Source organism: Nicotiana tabacum, chromosome 8, assembly GCF_000715075.1.
Source record: "Nicotiana tabacum cultivar K326 chromosome 8, ASM71507v2, whole genome shotgun sequence".
In the NCBI taxonomy this organism is placed as follows: domain Eukaryota; kingdom Viridiplantae; phylum Streptophyta; class Magnoliopsida; order Solanales; family Solanaceae; genus Nicotiana; species Nicotiana tabacum.
In genome coordinates, this window is record NC_134087.1 from 187,571,630 (window position 1) to 187,591,355 (window position 19,726).

Genomic DNA, 19,726 nt, shown 5'->3' on the forward strand with positions numbered 1-19,726 from the left:
ATCTCTCCTCAAAATGAACAGTGACTTTTGAAAGACTTCTTAATTGAGCAAAGTTTCATTTTGGACTAAAATTAAAATTACATTTAAAATAAATCGGAGGTGGAAAATTTTAGACAAATAATAATATATGTATTATAATTGTCGTCTAATTAATCTGAGAAAGAATGTAGGAAGAGGAAAAGAGAGAAGAAACATAAGAAGAGAGAAGTATCACGCATTCCTATCGCGCGTGGTATTGAAATTTACCTCCTAAAAGTGACTCAAAATCAGATTATCTACGACTTCCACTCACTCTCTCACTCACTCACTCACTCACCGGGAAAAGACGAAGAAAAGTTTCAGTGTCTCTCTGCAACTTTCTAAAGCTTAGCTTTTTACTCTTTTCTTTTTTCAGCAATTACAAAGGTAAGACTAATCTCACATTAATTGGGTCCTTAATCACTGCTTACTTTTATGTAAACTTCATTTTCCTCTTTGTTTTGCTTAATTCAGTGTAAAAGCGTCTGTTTTTTTTTTGTGCCCCCCCCCCCCCCTCGTTATTTCCTCATAATTCACTGAATCTTTGGTGGGTTTTTCTTCTTGTTCTATACTTTTCCTTGCTGAAGTCTAAAAAGTTTAGTTTTTTCCCCCTCAAGAATTTGTTTTTTTGATTCTTTTACGTTCTTTTTAGATACCCATTTGTTATTTGTGAGTCATTGATTATTTTTTCTAATCTTTTTGGTTTAGGTTTGTATTTTCAATGTCCTTTTATTGGTATTGCAGATTGGAAATTTTATGTATAATTGGCTATGCAAAGTATTTTTCCAGAGAACGAGTAGTTTAAAGAAAAAGATTGTATTTTTGGGCCAATGGATGAGAAGAGATTTGTTGTGTGCTGCTTGAATTTGGAGATTTTGGTGTGGATTCTATTAGTTTTTGCTGTTCAACATTCAGATGAAACTGACCCTGGAGATGGTAAGTCACCAACGATCGTGGAGTATTTAATATTTATTATTTCTTATTTAAATTCTCATGATCAAGGTGAATTTCCAATTTCATGTTTTGTGCAATGCTGATTATGCCTGACTATGTAATTATCTAAGCTAGTGCTCCATTTGGCCATGAGTTTTGCCAAACTAAATTTGGGATTTATTTGGCAAACTCATGTTTCGCCATAAATTTTGTCCATATTTTGGCAAAACCCCAAATTCCAAACCCCAAAATCACCCCAATTGCTGATTTTGGGCCAAAATACCAAAACTTGGGAATTATATACATGTTTTTCCAAAATAAAGTTGGGAAATATGTTTTGAAAAATATCTCCAAACTCATTTTCATCTTCAAACCAAATTTCATCCAAATCAGATTTTTCAAAACAAATTTGGGAATCTATGGCCAAACGCTAGCTTAATTTGAACTCAAGTGACTGAAGGTTCTTATGTATGATTATGTGTGCCAATGACTTAAAGCAATTTTTGACCCCTTTTGCCACTTTACTAGACTTTTTCTCAAGGGAATTCAACAATTTATATGTAACCAAAGAATTCATTTTTGCCCTATTTGCAAAGTTTAAGTCTTCAATGAATTTGAATTGAATCCCCTTCCCTCTACTTAGCTCCACCACTGCTTACGTTTTGGAAAATAAAATTTGTGCCTTTACTCCCACTGTCCTGACATTTTATTGGGTTTGCAAAGTTGAGGACTGGCAGCTTTTGCGCCTATTGATCTGTTAATTGCCTCTGAGGGAAGTTTGCATTTACCTTTTGTAATTTGATTGGATTCTAAATTTTCATATGGTTTCATGGATCAGTTTCTGCACTTTCTTCTTTATGTTTGGAATTTCCTTACCGAAAGTTTCTTTTTTCTATTGGTCAAGTTGCTGCAATTAATGGCTTATATGCTGCTCTGGGATCGCCGTCCCTTCCGGGCTGGGGTACTGTTGGTGGAGACCCATGTAATGGACTTTGGCAAGGGGTCATATGCGAAAATACAAATATAGTAACGATGTAAGGACTTTCCATTTTGCCGCAACATTTCATAGATATTTGGAACTGAAATGCTAATCCTACTTCTCATGTCATTTCCAGTCGACTCAATGCTGCTAACTTGGGTGGTGAACTAGGGGATAATTTAGGCTCATTTTCTTCTCTCAAAACATTGTAAGCTTCTCGTTTATCTCCTAGGTCAAAACATTTCATGTTATGAGAATGTTTCCATTTAGTGGTAGTCTACTGTAATGAAATGTGAGCAGAAATTGTGGCTATCTCTTGTGGCAGAGATCTGAGCAACAACCATATCGGCGGAAGCATTCCGTCCATTCTGCCAGTTACCTTGCAGAATATGTAAGTTCTACCATTTGACCTATGAAGGAACAACCCCCCGCCCCCCCCCAAAAAAAACACACACACACACACACACACACACCAAAAAAAAAAAAGACGGCGTAAGAGGACACATTGATGTAACTAGTTTGAGAAAACTAGCTTTACTTACTGAGCAAAAAGTTGACAATATTTACCTTGGGCAGTTTTCTTTCAGCTAACGAGTTCACTGGAAGTATCCCTACTTCTTTATCTTACCTGAGTCAACTTTCAGCTATGTAAGTTTCACTTTTAGTGTAAATTAATAGTTACTTGATTTGTAAAGAATCTGATAAGGTATTTCTCTGTGTGTCAGGTCTCTTAATGGCAACCATTTGACTGGAGGAATTCCTGATTCGTTTCACGGCCTCACGGCTTTGGTCAATCTGTACGACAGCTAAACAAAAGCATTTCTGTTCTTTCATTTAGTTTTTTTTTGCCATATGCATAATTGGTTTGCCTATTTATCTTTTAACAGTGATTTGTCAGGTAACAGTTTAAGTGGATCATTGCCACCATCGCTAGGAAGTTTGTCTTCCTTGGCTACTCTGTAAGTAATTCAACCTTATTATACACTTGGTTTATAACATTGGTCTACATGATAAAGCTAAACTTCTTTATTTCCAGACATTTGCAGAATAATCAGCTTTCTGGAACTCTGGATGTTTTGCAGGATCTTCCGCTTGCAGATTTGTACTCTTCCAAACTACATTTGACTCGAATATTATTTTCATTTATATAGAACGATGATATCTTACTAACATATCTCCACCCTCCCTGTTCCCTTTCTAGAAATGTGGAAAACAACCTGTTTTCTGGGCCCATACCTCAGAAGTTGTTCTCTATTCCCAATTTCAAGTAAGTACATTCATTTTCTGCTTTCATATACTCATTTTGTGCTTTCAGTTTTTATGTTGAGTCAACAGCTTGCACATTACAATGCAAACTTGGCCAGGTATAACAATTTCGTGCCCCTTGTCTTTTGTTGGAAATACTATCTGACATGTAACATATCCCAAAAGAGAAGATATAGAATCATAGAAGACACGTAGGTCGAAACCGTGGAAATTCTGATAAGGTCTTGTTACTTGTCAGTGGTTACAACCACTTATGTAACCTTTCTCTCTCAATGCCTCCCTTAAAAACCTTGAGCACATAAAAAGTAACCCATTTCAAGAAAATTCTTGTTTACAAGTTGCTGAAATCGAACTTAATAAAATGGGTGTGGTTGTATGCTGCAAGAGCATTTCGTACAAAATGACCAGCAATATAGGCTTAATGTCTGACATGGATATGAATCCCACAATTGCCCTTAGCATAAATGACAGCTCATTGAGTACAACAATAACAACAACATACCCAGTGTAGTCCCATAAGTGACAGCTCAATGAGTAAACTTAAGAATTACAAAATAAGAAATTGACCTGAAAATGAAAAGAACAATCCTGATAAGCATGTCATTTGAATTCATGATTATGTCGTATGGTCAGTCTCTCAAAATTGGAAGTAAGCAACTCATACAGACACAATAACTAGACAACAGATATACATATAGATACACGGAAAGCAGAGTACGATATGCATATGAAAACATGCAACAGCCAAGGTATGATATTCCCTTTCAAAATAAACAAAATTGCAAATTATTTAGTTTAGCAAGTTGGCGCATTGACTAAACTGTTCTTAATTTAAGTTCATATTCCATGGTGGCCAGAACTCAGCTCAAGTTAGGTCACTCGCCTTAATCATATACTGAGCCCTTAACTTTGGGCAGGCCAAAATTACATGGAAGTCAGGCAATCTTATTCATTCAGTGGAACACATATTTGTTCCATGCAAGGATGGATGTATCCAGGGTCGGATTTATAGGCAAAAATATGGGGCACATGAACTCATGGTCTCTCCGCAAAATTGGATATTTTATGTACACATTTTCTAAAATTGGTATAATATTAACGGTTGCTACCTATGCTTCAAGAAAGGTGAATGATTCACTTGGCTAAAGGATGTGTTAATTACCAAGAGGAATAGAGATCAATTCCCACTTAATACATTTTTCCTCATTTTTTTTAGTAGTGCACTCATGGACTATAAATCCTAGATCCGCCTCTGGATGTATCAGTTGTTGGATCATTTTGTGACCATCTTATACATGCTCTGTTGTTTATGATTAGTGACGACTGATGTTGTTGTTTGCTTGCTGCTTTTTGTTTTCATGCAGAAAAGATGGAAATCCTTTCGACGGTAGTATTGCTCCTTTACCTCCACCAAATTCATCAATAACACCTCTTTCTGCGCCACCCTTTTCTGGGTCTCCAACTTCAGCACAGACACCACCAGCAGCATCTGCAGAGTCAAGTTCAACAGGAAGCAAAAAGTCTTTATCTGTTAAAAGGGTGGTCTGGATATCAATTGCAGCAGTTTTGACATTTATAATATTGGTTTTAGCGATCCTGCTCATTCTGCCGAGGTGCCTCAGGAAATGGCATGAAACTCAAAGAACCCCCAAACAACATGAAATAGCTCCTTATGTGGGTGCCAGAGAGAATCCCGGAGATAGTGGTTCATTAGTCCAACCTGGCCGTGACATAGAGAAAGGTGCTACAATTACTCAATATCTATTGTTATTTCATGATTCCATTTGATGTGGATTGATGTTTGTATTTAAATTAATAATCATTATTTTTTTAATAACCTTTTTTGTTTCTATTCATCCTCTCGAGCCGAGGGTCTTTCGGAAACAGCCTCTCTATCTCCCAAGGGTAGGGGTAAGGTCTGTGTACACACTACCCTCCCAAGACTCCACTTGTGGGATTTCACTGGATTTGTTGTTGTTGTATTTTTTTAATAACTGTGGTATCCGGATTAGCTTGCACGCACCTCGACTAATTCCACGAGATACCTGCTACCTCCCACCAGCAATAGGTACCAATAGGTACCAGGTAACTCTATCCACCAAGGCTTGGACATATGGGAAGAAATCATAGTGTTTATGTCTCCGCTCCGCTAGGATTAGATTCTAATTCTGGTGTGAATACCCAAGTTTATGATATCTGTCAAATGCTCTTCTATTGTAATTTGAAATGCCCTCCTAGAATCTTCATGAGTTTGGAATTCTGTTGTGCGGCATTTAAAACTAAAAAGTTTGTGAATCTCAAAGTTTAACCTTCTACTGTTTAGTGATAAGTCGGCTTCTTATGTGTTAAACAGCTCCTCTAGTTGTGAAGCCAAAAGAAAAACAACCAAGAAGACCGGCTCCCATTCTGAAGCCACCGCATGAGCAGGAGGTAAATGTGCTAACCACGAGTGCACTGCCAAAGAAGGATAATAATGATATGAACCCTAGCAGATTTGATATTGATTTGATGCCACCACCTCCACATCCTCCTCTGCCAACTCTTCCACACGAGAGAGTTATTGTCAAGCCAATTGTACCTGCTGAAGATACCACAGTGAAGCCTCTAACCAGGCCGGTTCCACTAACTTTTGTGAAATCTTACACAATTGCATCACTTCAGCAATATACCAATAGCTTTTCTCAAGATAATCTGTTGGGATCAGGAATGCTTGGTAGTGTATACAGAGCAGAGCTTCCGAATGGAAAGGTACTATAACTTTCAATCGGCATGTATTTATTATGATGCACCAATTTATTAACTGTGGTTTCCTACTCCCACTAGATTGTCTAGAGTCTAGACTGCTAACTTTTTGTAATTCTCCATTCCTGACTGCTATTTATCGTCCAGTAGTATCAAAGTAGCCTCCTAAACTCTAGTCAGTATATACATTGGTAGAGTGCTTCGGCGTTTTAGCACTAAAATTATTACAAATGGTTGTGATACCAGTAGGGTTTTGCTGTGGAACATCATTTTCCTGTATCCTTTACTATAGCATTCCCTAAACCAAGGAACATCTGTTAAAGGAATTCTACCTATTGTATCTGATATTCTTGTTTCTGACATTTCTTTAGCTAGTTAACACCCGCTCAAGGATGCAATAATTGCACTATTTTCCCTTTAGGATCCTTCCAGTTTTTTTCTTTTCCTTCTTGTCCCAAGTTAATCTTCATGTGGTAATTTCTTCCAGTGACCAACATAGTTGACGAAATGTTGTCCTATAACTATATTTTAAGATTTTTAAAATGAAAATCAACCTTATAGCTGTATTAGTGTTCGAGTATGTTTTTCTAACCTTATTTTTGTCCATCTCTTAGTAAGAGGATCAGCGAGATGCAGCTGCATCTTTTTCTGGTCATAATTCTAAATAACAAACTATATGTATGAGCGTGTTGTTTCCTCTATATAATTATTTGGGGTGTACTATATGGATTTCTCTGGCATGCAAATCTTACTTCTCTTCCTTCTCTTGCACTGTGCACCACAGCATTCAAGTGGTTTCAACATTTTGCTTCTGACACGTGCTCCTTTTGGATCCTTATGCAGTTGCTTGCTGTCAAAAAGCTTGACAAAAGAGTTTGCAGTCAACAAAAGGACGAGTTTCTTGACCTAGTAAACAACATCGACATAATTCGTCATGCTAATGTTGTTGAGCTGATGGGGTATTGTGCAGAGCATGGTCAAAGGCTTCTGGTCCATGAGTATTGCACTAATGGGACACTACAGGATGCACTTCATTCTGACGATGAATTTAAGAAACAACTTTCGTGGAATACTCGAATCAGGATGGCTCTTGGAGCTGCAAGAGCTTTGGAGTGAGTCAAATAACAATACACACATTTAATATTTATGCACATACGCGTGTGTGCGAGCGCATTGTATGTGTGTATAAGCTCCTACTTAAAATTGTAATGGGTGAAGAATTTTTGAGGGCGTACCTATAATAAGTACTTCCGATGATTCTAGATGATAAATCAGTGTTACTTATTAAAAATATAAACAATAAATTGGTTGTGGTATAGTGACGAAGTCAATCACAAGCTCATTTTAGTCCATAACTTTCTTGTGTTGTGCATATTGCATGATAGAAAGCCACAAAACGATGACCTGGAATAGTCTTCACTAAATATAAAATGTCAGATGTAGCTGTTATTTGCTTGTTGCTACTCCTTTCTTTGCTTCCGCATGTCCAAGAAAAAATGAAGAAAATTAAAATTAATTGGGTAGCATTGCTAAGTAGTTTGAATCTTATCTTTAGATTTACATGAAAAAGTGACCTATAGCATATTTGAATTAGCCATTCTTGTTTTGATGGAATGCAGGTACCTCCATGAAGTCTGCGAGCCACCTATTATTCACAGAAACTTCAAATCGGCCAATCTTCTGCTTGATGATGAGTTGGCAGTACATGTTTCAGATTGTGGTTTAGCTCCATTGCTATCGTCTGGTGCTACGAGTCAGGTAACTTGCTATCCTAATGTTCTGAAGTAGAAAGGATGGAATATTCCTCGGATTATTAATTTTCCCCTATGTACTAAAAAAGAAACAGTACAGTAGTGATGGTCAAAGTGCTTTCAACAAGACGTTGGATAGGGTGAACCTCAGAAGTCTTAACACCTTTTTCCTGTAAATTTGGAAACGGAGGAGTTAGTTCACTAGACTAGCCAAATATTGCTGGTTCACTATATTGGTATTTCTTTATTAGGTTATCAGAAACGGAAAATTTGCCTAACTTCCTTGAAGGACCTCATTATTTCTCATTTATATTTCAAAAAGCAGTAAATACAAATGGTGAAGGTGCTCTTCTCGCAATGTGCATGTGGATTATCGGTCTTGTTACCTTGTCATTATTTATTGTTCTTTTTATAAAGCAGTCTTCTTAATCTTATGTGTTTTATTACTTTTGCGTTAAGTTTGAGGTATGTCAAAAACTCTATCAAGTTTGACATTATACTGATTTTTCAGTTGTCGGGACAACTTCTCACAACCTATGGCTACAGTGCTCCAGAATTTGAGTCAGGGATTTATACTTCCCAAAGTGATGTTTACAGTTTTGGCGTAGTGATGTTAGAACTATTAACAGGCAGAATGTCATTTGATCGGTAAAGAACTCGTCTGCATCCTGTTGAGATAATTTAGTTGTGCCTCTTTTCTTAGCGGAGAATAACACACCTGCATTGCATATCATATTAGGACAAGGACTCGAGGAGAGCAGTTCTTGGTCAGATGGGCAATCCCTCAGCTACACGATATTGATGCCTTGACAAAGATGGTTGATCCTTCTCTCAATGGAAAATACCCCATTAAATCATTATCACACTTCGCTGACATAATTTCTCGCTGTGTTCAGGTGAGTTATTATGTTATGCCTTTATCTGAATTATTACTCTGCATTGTCTAAGCCCTGAGTGGATGACAATAGTCTTAGCTGTCCTTAATCTCAAAGAGCAGAGGAATCAGGGTATAAATTCCTCTGGTCTGTGCCAATTAAGTATCAGCCAACCCATTTCTGTATTCCTTCGTAAAATATCTTAAATACAAAGTGAAAGGGACAATGTACATATATAACATTGATAGCTTCTTTGTCACAAGGAGAAAACAGAAGATTGGATTTTGAGAAAAAAATTGAGAGTTTTTTCTCACCTTTGTGCATTAACTACAATAACAAGAGAAAAGAAAAGATTTGCGTAGCTTTTCATTTTTCTTTGTCCGACCATGTTAACATTTTCACTACATTACAACTTTTGTAGGAGGATGAAAACTGAGAATAAGTCATTTTCAACCTTACTTCCTTTACTACCTCAACTGCTAAGTGAAAGATTCCAACCTGTTAGAGATTTGCCATTCGTTTGAAATTATTTGGGCATGTCTCTGTAAACAAAAACAACTTCAACAAAAATGTTTCTAAAAAATCAGAATAACATCTTTCCGGCAACAAAAACCAAACTGAACTTTCACAATACCCAATAACCTTTTAAATATTACCACACTCTTTTTGTAATTTTCATCTATTATTATGTTTAAAAGTTAAAATGTTATCTATCATGCTTTTCTTCTTATATAAAGTGGGCTTGAATACATCGAAAGGGAAATAAAGGATTCATATAACTGACCTAAACTAATTTTCTGTTAAGACATAGTTAATTGATTGATTAAATTCTTTTCTATTTAAAATCATTTTCTACTTCTTACCTCTTTTAATGACTGTAGTACAAACTTAGTATCACTGTGTTACTTGGGGATATTGTTACAATAATTACATGTTGGAGGTGGAACGATCAATGTAGTTGGTAAAGGGTCGCCATCTTTTGTTTTCGACTTCGATAAAATATTAAGTTCAGAAACAGGTGTTTGAAAGGGATGGTAATACCACACTGTATTCCAATTTGAATCTTGTAGGTGCAACATAGATAGTTTCTTTGCCTTCTTTTATTTCCCTGCTTTGTCGGGAGTAGGAATTTTCTTAAGATCGTCTACCATTGTGTTCTTGTCAAAATCAAGTGTGCATATATGAGGGGAAAGAGAGAGGGAGGTGCACTCATCCTAGCAGAAATTTCTAAGATTTAGTTGTTGAATAGGTTTGCCCTCACATTTTTTACTTTACCTAAAGTTTGAATCTTTGTGCAGCATGAGCCAGAATTCAGACCACCAATGTCAGAAGTTGTTCAGGACCTCATTCAAATGATAAAAAGAGAACCTAACAATAGATTGCATGGCGAATTATGATTTGAATTAGACATTCATGCTAGAAATTCAGCTGGTTAGTTCCTAACAAGATTTGAAGATTATTTGTTTTGTGAAGTGAGCTCGGATACTCGGACCAAAGAAACGAGGTTGCAGGCTACCCTGCTAATACAACTTCATACTGAAACAAAAGGCAATCAGGAAGCGCGATTCTCGAAAGAAACAACACAGGAAACTTAGTGCCCTGCTAACAACACAGCTTGCTCGTCCCAATCTTGTCAAATTTTTGCATCATATCATTTAGGATAAACATATCCCATTGTTTGACAACTATTATAATTTTGTTGTTAGTAAGTGTAGGAGTGTTTCCTGAGTTCTGAAGTAGTATATTTTGTTGTACATGTACAATATCATTTGGTTGTACATGGATCTCTTCATTCTTTCTCATGCACTTGTTGCGGCGCATGCCAATAACGTAGATTCAGAATGAGTATGATCATATTATACATATTCATTTTAAACTTGTGTATGTATACATAGTTCGAGTCGAATGCAGTAAGTTCAGTTGGACTCGTAGAACTCGCTGTAGATCGTCTTTACATAGAATGAGGAGCAAGAATGAACGTGACATTAAATGGTGAGACCTGTTTTTCTCAACCTAGCTGGACCTATTTAATGTGTCTTAAATTCTAACCTACTGTAGCTAGCTGCCAACCAAATGATTTTTAATAAGTTTTTTTTTTTTTTGCTTTTACATAAAGGGGAGCCTTGTCACTTATCACATATATTCATTCATCTGCTGTTCATTCTCCCAAAAAAGACAGAGCATTTTTTCTCAGAAATATGGCTCAAACAACACCAAATCACACACAAAGTGTTTCTGGTTGGGCAGCTCATGATTCTTCTGGCAAGATCACACCTTTTACCTTCAAGAGAAGGTAAATAATATTTACCCCTTTTTTGGGCATTTTCTTATCCTTTGTATGAATTGTTGGATTTAGGTTATGTTATGGAAAAATATAAACTGTATACCCGCTGTAAAAATAATAGCCGAAAAAGTGTATAATATTTGTATATTTTGTTTGTGTATATATATATACACATTCTGTATGTTATATACAAAAATTATACAAATTTTATATACTTTTTCGGCTATCAGATATAAATAGTTTCTGACGGAGGCTAAAAGTGATAATACTCTTTATGTTATGCTGGCGGTGTAAATATTTTCTACAATACTAATAGTATAATTTAACTTGTGATAGTAGTTACCAATCTTTTTTTTTTCGAGTTACTAATCTTTTTTTTTTTTTTTTGGGTGAAATTTACCAGAGAAAATGGTGAGAATGATGTGAGCATTAGGATCTTGTATTGTGGCATGTGTCATACGGATCTTCATCATGTGAAGAACGATTGGGGCATTACTATGTACCCTGTCGTGCCTGGGTAGTTATCTTATTTCTCGAGCTAATTCTATCTTTACCTATTCTGAAAATGATATCCTGCATGTTAATAGGACAATTATCATACTTCGGAGATACAAAAATAAGAAATTCAATCGCCAAAAGAAAATAAATAAGAATTGGAGCTCTAAAATAATTCATTTGGACTCAATATTACGTACTACTAGATTTCGCATGTTTTGTTGTGTGGTTGCATTGAGATATGTCATGTGACTTTATTTTCTTTCTCAGAATCTGCGCTCTAACCTTATAGGCTTATACTACAATAAATGAAGCGGTTGCTTTAGGCCCCAAAAATAATACTTCCTTCAGTCCAAAATAAGTAATTTTTTGGCTTTTTTCTTGTGGTCCAAAATAAGTGATTTTTTCAAATTTCAAGAATTAATTATTTTTGGTATTAAAAAAAAAATGAGGCCCCCCAAATTTTGGGGCCTCAAGCATTTGCTTTAGACGCTTGACCCTATAGTCGGCCTTGGTCCACTTTAATTGATTTTTTGGTTCTTTTCACATATATTAAGGAATTCATCTTTTAACATTAATTAACAATAAAATTGATCATATTAACCTTAATTTACTCATTGAAAATATAACAAACTACTCCTACTCTTTTTACTCCGGGAGAAACTTTAGAAATAAGAAAGTTAATTCCTTCTTGATATTTGAAAAAATTAAATATTATGGGCCACAAAAAAAAGGCTAAAAAAATCATTTAAAGTGGACATGAGGGAGTAGAAAATATAAAAATAAAGCTTCTAAATTTGGCTCTTTGTTTTCTGGAGACGATAGAAAGAAAAAAAAACATAAACAAAAGAAAAGCTCTTTATTTTCTTAGCCTCTCATTCCTCTTCTATTTTTATTTTTTCTCCTCAACGTACTATCAAATTGTATTCAATTTTCAGAGTTTTTTTTGGGTATTCCTTGGATTTAGAGTTTAAACAATTCTTTAGCTAAATATTGACAATCATTGAACGAGGTAATTAGAAACAAAAAGCTCTCTTATGAATTTATTTTGATTTTAAGTTACCAACTTCCATAATTTATCTGTTATCTTTCCTTAATCTGAAATTATCAGTTTAAAATATATGCTTTAATGATATATACTTTTTTTTGTCATTTTTGGAATTTAAAATATTAACTAGAAAATGCGAATTTGATTACTCCAAACTCAACAAAAAAAAAAGGAAAAATTTTATTACAAAAAAATAATTACTAATTTTTTATCTCAAAAAGTTAGAAGGATAAGTTTCAAATAAAAATATTTAGCTTTAATAATTAAATTGAAAGCCTCTCCTCAACATTTAGCTTTAGCCACGAAATACTTTGAATCGACCCGTAAATGAGTATGTTTTTTTATGAGCACAGAGCAATATCAAACAGATTACCCACAAAAAAAAATGACCTGCAATGGGATGAGCATTTGGGAAATGGAGCATTGGCGTAACTGGTAAAGTTGCTGCCATGTGACCAGGAGGTCACAGGTTCGAGCCGTGAAAACAACCTCTTGCAGAAATGCAGTGTAAGGTTGCGTACAATAGACCTTTGCGGTCCAGCCCTTTCCCAAACCCCGCGTATAGTAAGAGCTTCGTGCACTGCGCTGCCCTTTAATGAGATGAGCATTAGTAACTATCAAATTCAAATAAAAATGTATTTTTTTCTTTTTCTTGAAGGCATGAGATAACTGGGATTATAACAAAAGTGGGAAGCAATGTGACAAAATTCAAGAATGGAGATAGAGTAGGGGTAGGTTGTTTGGCAGCAACATGTTTGAAGTGTGAGTATTGTAAGGACTCCCAAGAGAACTATTGTGACCAAGTCCAATTCACTTATAATGGCATTTTTTGGGATGGTACCATCACTTATGGTGGCTATTCCAATATGCTAGTTGCTGATCACAGGTAATATCATTCTTGTGCTGTTTATGAGTTTAAGTTATATATATTGATACAAGAGCGAAAGATCACGAGTTAACTAGCACATAATTATAAAGAAAATAAAGAAGAAAAAATAATTATGAAATCAATGAGGTTCAATTAGATATACATCCTTGGAGCAAAAGTAGAAAGCGTTTTTAAATAAGAATGAAGGAGAAGAATAATAGAAAAAACTCCCAATTTTAAATAACTCTTTGGAGTTTTTCAAATTCCAAAAAATTTCAAAACTTAACATTAAGTAAAATTTGGAATTTTTATGGCCAAACACTAATTTAAAAAAAAGTAAAAAAAAAAAATCGAAAAAAAGAAATATTTTTTATGGCCAAACTATCCCTAAGTCTATGAGATTATATAAGTAGATGTACGTCCCCCTACCCTTCATAGGTGGATTTAAAATTTTAAATTAGTGAGTACAGAGTATTACTACACTCCACACTAGCAAATTTAGTGCACAAATACATATTATTAATTAACATTTTTTTTCTCGATAATGAAGCCGACATTGTAAATCTACCTGTGTAGGCTGTTACCTACCTATCTTAATTATGAAACTAGTATTAGTACCCCGCGCAGATGCGCGGGCACTAATCATGTCAAATATTTAAGTCATTTTGATTGTATGTAAATAATCTTAAAATTTACACTTTTTCAATAAATATAAATAATCATTGGATATTAACTACATGAAAAAATTAATCATTTCTTCTATTTTTCTTTTTTTGATACCATTCTTGCCGGTGTCATTGAATCCTAAAAATAGTCAGAAAGCAAAATAATAACTCATATTTATGGTAAAACAATCAAATGTTAAGACAATGAATGACTCTTTGGATAAGACTTAACTCTTTTACTACTACTTGTACTCTTATTTGGTGTATTGCTATCTCTTAAAAAATATTTCTTTCTTAAATTTTCAGTTTTTAAAACATTATTTTCAATAATAATCATTTTATAATAATGTAATTGAAAATATTATTCTTAATTCAAAACTCATTTTAGTTGGCTATCTAAAAATATAAAAAATTCTTTAGCTAGTGAATTTTTTTCTCCATTTTGATATTTGACATTAACCATATTAAATATCTGAGTTATTTGAATTATATGTAAATAACCTTAACATTTATACCTTCTAAATAATTATAGATAACGTCAGATATTAATTAAGAAACACTACATGAAAAAGACTAACATTTTCTCAATTCTCGTAGTGATAATTTTATTTTTGCACTATTCTCATAGGTGTCATTGGAACCTAAAAATAGCCACCACGTGAAATAATAACTCATATTTATGGCAAAGCGCAAAAGTTGACACGATGTAAACTATTCTTTGATTACGACGTGACTCTTATACTACGACTTGAACTCTTATTTGGTATGATTTTATCTTTCAAAAATTATTTCTATTTTGAAATTTCAATTTCTAAAACTTTATATATATATATATATATATATATATTTCTATTTTGAAATTTTAATTTCTAAAACTTTATATATTTTAATAATGATTATCTTTATAATGATGCAAGTGAAGATATTATCCTTAATTTAAAATTCACTTTAATCGGCTATCTAAAAATTTAAATGATTCTTTGGCTAGATTTATTTCAGTATGATTCCACTTTAAGTTTATCGATATCTCTAGCCCCAAAATTTGAATTTTTAATACCGTATATATACAAAAAATTTGTTCTTTGAACCATTAAATGTTAAATTAGTTGATTATTATTATAAAACATTGCATATATTGTCTTAAAATTGTCAAGTAGTTTATTTTTCGACACCATACTTGGGTTAACCTCAATGCAAACTACTCAAATTGCATTCCAATTCAAATTCGAATATCATATCAGTTTATTAGTAATAGTAATTTGTTAAAAATGACACATAATGTAAATTTAAAAAAATATTCTAAGATATCCTTATCTTATAATCTATGTATTTGAGTTGAAAAAAATATATTTGAAATCGATGAGATTAACTTTCAAATTTTTTATACTCAATAAAGATGAAACATAAGAAGAAATAAATTGTCATCTTTTATTTCTTATTTTTAGATCTTTCTAACATTTTTTTCAATATTTATTTTCTTTTATCTTATTTTTATGTCATTATTTCTTTTGTTACAAAAAATTAATTTATTTCACTATAAAAGGATGAGTTTTAATAAAAATTATCTACATATGAACTTTAATTATATTTTTAGTCTTTGGTTGAAATTATTTCATATTTTTCTTTTGGCTTTCTCTAATTAGCCTAAATAGGTGCTCACCCGACCACTTAAATTAAAAATTTAAATGATGTGTAATTTATATATAATCTTTATATAATATGTGTATAATTGTGTATTGTCGGTATATCATCTATTTATATTAGCTATAAAAAGTAAACAATACATATGGCCGGATATTATATAAATATTCCATAAGATTTCGGTTTTTTTAGTTTATCCATGATATAACTTCTATTATAATAATTTTAAAACTCTCTACTAATTATCTTATCTTTTTATTATCCTTGAATTAAAAATAGTAAAGAGCTTTTTTGAATAATTTATTTACAATTTAAAAAAAATATTCACGTCATACCAATTTTTTCTTTATATATATTCTTTGTTACACTTAAAAGTCGCTATAGAAACTATCAATTAGAGACCAATTTCTCTCTTGTTGAGTTTGAAAAAAAGAACTTTCACATAATCTAATGATTCAAAACTAATATTCTTCAACGAAAAAAATATTATACCCTTACAATATTGGCTTGACTAGAGCTAAATGAAGGGGTTTCAACTTATATCCTTCAATTCCTTGAATGTGCTAAATTGAAATTAATGATAGCAATTGTATAGCCAAAGTTTTGTTATTTGTTTGATGTCCATTTATGTAAATTGACTCTTCAAACAAATATTCTTCAAGAAGAAAAAAGAAACAACTTTTTTTTTATTTTTAATATTTTGTGATGTTTCTTTCTCCAGCATGTATGTTTACTTTATTATATATATAAGTAAACTTTTATTTGGTTTTGTAAACTCTTTTTTGTTATTTAGATAAACATACACGTGTACCCTAAATATTACATTTATTTTAAAAGAATTTCGTTTTATTCAAATCTAGTTACAGTGTTTCAAATATACTTATAGGATTTTAAACGTGAAAGTGTTTTATAGTTATATGGAGTAATTTTTTTTTGCTAGAGGCGAAGTAGTATTTAAATAATTCGAAAAAATAATAAAAGTTCATAATACGATTGCATATGAGCATTAACCAAATTAAGTATAATAACATGATAAAAAAATTATAAATTTTATTTTTAATTTAAATTAGAATTTTAGAACTTTATCTATAAATTCAAAATTATCTTTTAATTCAAATTCCGTATATATATATATATATATATATATATATATATATATATATATATATATATATATATATTATATTTGTGTTTAACTAAAATAGTCAAATATAAAATAAAGTTACCATATATTATTGACATTTATTAGCTTGCCACTTCGTTTAACCATAATGTCAATTATATATGATAACTTTCTTGCTTTAATATATAGAGAGAGATAGATAAATAATAAAAACTTTACAAAACAGAAGCAATAAATTTGGGATGATTGATTGTGTAATGGCCGAAAAATCAGGCTATTACAACTTGAGGTTTTAATAAATTAAGTTGCCATGTGTATTTTTAATAGGTTGCCACTTGGCTAAATGAGAAGGCAAACTTTGTAGCTTTAATATATATATAGATTTAAGATTTTGTTGAAATAGTCAAATTTGGGGTATTATAAAATGAATATAATTTACATACAGTGTTATGCGTAAGAAAATTTGACACCATCATGTCATCTTGTTGTAGTAGGTAACTCTTCAATATTGCAAATCTCATATTTTAGAGAGCTGTATTAAGACATATTCCTCTCGATTACTTGATACTATAAAAGTTCTAATTAAATACAAATGAAGGTACGTGGTACGTATACCAGATAATTTGGCAATGGATAGAGCAGCACCATTACTATGTGCAGGAATAACAGTTTATAGTCCATTGAAAGACAATAACTTGGTGAAAACACAAGGTAAAAGAATAGGGGTTATTGGTCTAGGTGGACTTGGACATGTTGCTGTGAAATTTGGGAAAGCATTTGGACATCATGTTACTGTCATTAGTACATCTCCATCCAAAGAACAAGAAGCTAAACACAACTTAGGTGCTGATGATTTTATACTAAGCACTAATCCTAAACAAATCCAGGTTTGTGCTCTCCTTCCTACTGCAAGTTTTTGGTATTTTTTGTTCGGGAAAATGACATCGTATAGTCGCTCTCAAAATAATAGTCGAAAAATATTTTATATATATACACACACATTCTGTATGTTACATATAAAAAATTTATATACTTTTCGTTCACTGAATATAAATAGTTTCTGGCACGGGCTAAAAGTAAAACCCAACTCCCCCGATGTCGGTACTCGTATTGGGGTATTGATTAATTCGGATTTGTGCCGCGTAAGGCCTATGAAAGGGGGAAACGCTCTTTATTTAGGATTTTTTATACACTTGGGGTTCAAACTTGAGATCTTTGGTTAAAGGTGGAGGGATCCTATCTAACTCACCACAAACTCTTGATATTCGTTTTTTTGGTATAAGAAAATAGTAAGTTATTTTCTGGTATTCAATTGTAAGAAAATATTAATGGAGGAAAATCATTTCTCCCACTTTTACACTAAAGTCACTTCATAATTATCTCGACTTTAACTTCATATCACTCTCCAACTAATATTGACATAATACCTCAATCTATCTTGAAAAATTTCATCAAAACTCTATTTGATTTTTGACATTATTATCACTCTTCATTAAATTTTTTTTTTTGAAGAATATTTTTCACCCTCTAACCAAATACAAAAGTACTTTTTTTCAAAAGATATTTCGAAAAAATAAAATCATTTCCTAGAATATTAATTTTTGTCATACTTAATGCTCATTGAAATAGTTAATTATTTTCTATTTTATTATTCAACAAAAAATATGTTTTTCTGTATTTAACATATAAATATTTAATGAAGGAATCAATAAAAGATTGAATGGGTTGTGAAGGTTTCTAACACTTCATTTGTTTGATTGATAGCGCACAAAAATATTTTCAGTGAATAATCTTCATTGTCTCTACTTAATTCTGTTAGATAATAAAAATTTACAACTTCTAAAATTATATTTTGCATTCATTCTGCTTAAATGCAGGAAAGGAAAAGGACTCTAGACTTTATTTTGGATACAGTGGCAGCCAATCACTCACTTGGGATTTACTTAGAGCTTCTAAAAGTAAATGGAACTCTAGTAATTGTTGGAGCACCAGAAAAGCCAATTGATTTGCCTGCTTTTCCTATGATTTTTGGTAAAATTTTATATCATCACAATCTCCACTCAATTTTTCAATAAACATGCAATGCAACTATATGTGTGTAGTTTTTCCAACAATAATATTGAAATTTCTTCATGTTGGTTGCAGTAAATTTTTCAAAAGAAAAGTCATTTAAGCACAATTTCAAATTCTTTCGCTCGAAAAATTAAATAAAATTTTCTTGCATTTTTCTAATAATCGCTTTTCAAGATATTCAGTTTTTTTATATTTACTTGTTGTAAATATAAGTTGTTTTATTTTTAAGATTTCGTATTTAAAAAGGCTTATTCTTCTAATGGTGTAAAAATATAGGAGTAATTTATTGACAAGTAAATTAAAGGAGGTTAATTGATTTTGCAGGGAAGAGAAATGTGAAAGGAAGCATGATAGGAAGCATAGAAGAGACACAAGAAATGATGGATTTATGTGGAAAGTATAACATCTTGAGTGACATAGAGATTATCACCACTCATCAAATCGATGAAGGACTTGATAGACTTGCAAAAAATGATGTTAAGTACCGTTTTGTCATTGACATTGCTGGTCAATCATCTAATCTTTACGTTTAGGGTCATTTAAGAAATGTTTTCACTAAATAATTACTCCACATCATTTTCTTAGTTTTTTAATCCGATCATTTTTTTTTACGTCTCATTTTAATCCAATTCCCTGAACTTGTATTTCAGAAGTATTACTTATTGATTTGGCCGAACATTTTTATCACTTCTTGTGAGGGAAAAGTCTTGAGAAGAAACATACCTATCCTATCGAGCCATATAAATTGTTCGTAAATGATCAATTTAGAAACCATTGTCACATCTCCTTTTTCCGTCGCCGCGAGGGTACAAGGAGTTTTTTCCAATTAAAGGACAATCGAAACGGGATTTGTTTATTTATTTCAGAGTCGCCACTTGGGAGATTTAGGGTGTCCCAAGTCACCAATTTAATCCCGAATCGAGGAAAGAATGACTCCATATTACAGTCTGCGAACCAGAAATCCG

The 19,726-nt window shown here is 32.6% G+C and overlaps 2 protein-coding genes across 3 annotated transcripts; both read left to right on the forward strand.

Annotated features, from left to right (window-relative positions):
• Positions 1-288: 288 nt before the first annotated feature.
• Positions 289-10,558, forward strand: LOC107790163 (protein STRUBBELIG-RECEPTOR FAMILY 3). 2 transcript variants are annotated; one of them, XM_075219939.1, is made up of 17 exons: positions 289-405; positions 763-954; positions 1,856-1,985; positions 2,067-2,138; positions 2,256-2,321; positions 2,507-2,578; positions 2,656-2,727; positions 2,818-2,889; positions 2,967-3,032; positions 3,132-3,197; positions 4,561-4,937; positions 5,550-5,944; positions 6,782-7,050; positions 7,558-7,696; positions 8,201-8,337; positions 8,429-8,585; positions 9,863-10,558. In XM_075219939.1, exons 2-17 carry the CDS (start codon positions 849-851, stop codon positions 9,959-9,961), a joined length of 2,295 nt encoding a protein of 764 aa, XP_075076040.1. In that variant the 5' UTR covers positions 289-405; positions 763-848; the 3' UTR covers positions 9,962-10,558. The 2 variants fall into 2 exon arrangements, with proteins under 2 accessions (XP_075076040.1, XP_075076041.1); XM_075219940.1 differs by having other exon boundaries at positions 303-405; positions 2,231-2,321.
• Positions 10,510-19,448, forward strand: LOC107777955 (putative cinnamyl alcohol dehydrogenase 6). Its single transcript, XM_075219941.1, has 7 exons — positions 10,510-10,556; positions 10,681-10,857; positions 11,252-11,365; positions 13,050-13,277; positions 17,287-17,575; positions 18,566-18,719; positions 19,086-19,448. The coding sequence occupies exons 1-7, from the start codon at positions 10,525-10,527 to the stop codon at positions 19,292-19,294; spliced, it is 1,203 nt and encodes a 400-aa protein (XP_075076042.1). The 5' UTR covers positions 10,510-10,524; the 3' UTR covers positions 19,295-19,448.
• Positions 19,449-19,726: the final 278 nt, after the last annotated feature.

Excerpts from the sequence above, each read along its gene's own strand:
- LOC107777955 (XM_075219941.1), top strand. The coding sequence starts at position 10,525 with ATGAGGAGCAAGAATGAACGTGACATTAAATG. Across the intron at positions 10,557-10,680 it reads AATGAACGTGACATTAAATG|GGGAGCCTTGTCACTTATCA; the intron begins GTGAGACCTGTT and ends TTTTACATAAAG. Across the intron at positions 13,278-17,286 it reads ATGCTAGTTGCTGATCACAG|GTACGTGGTACGTATACCAG; the intron begins GTAATATCATTC and ends ATACAAATGAAG.
- LOC107790163 (XM_075219939.1), top strand. The coding sequence starts at position 849 with ATGGATGAGAAGAGATTTGTTGTGTGCTGCTTGAATTTGGAGATTTTG. Across the intron at positions 3,033-3,131 it reads GATCTTCCGCTTGCAGATTT|AAATGTGGAAAACAACCTGT; the intron begins GTACTCTTCCAA and ends TTCCCTTTCTAG. Across the intron at positions 5,945-6,781 it reads CAGAGCTTCCGAATGGAAAG|TTGCTTGCTGTCAAAAAGCT; the intron begins GTACTATAACTT and ends ATCCTTATGCAG.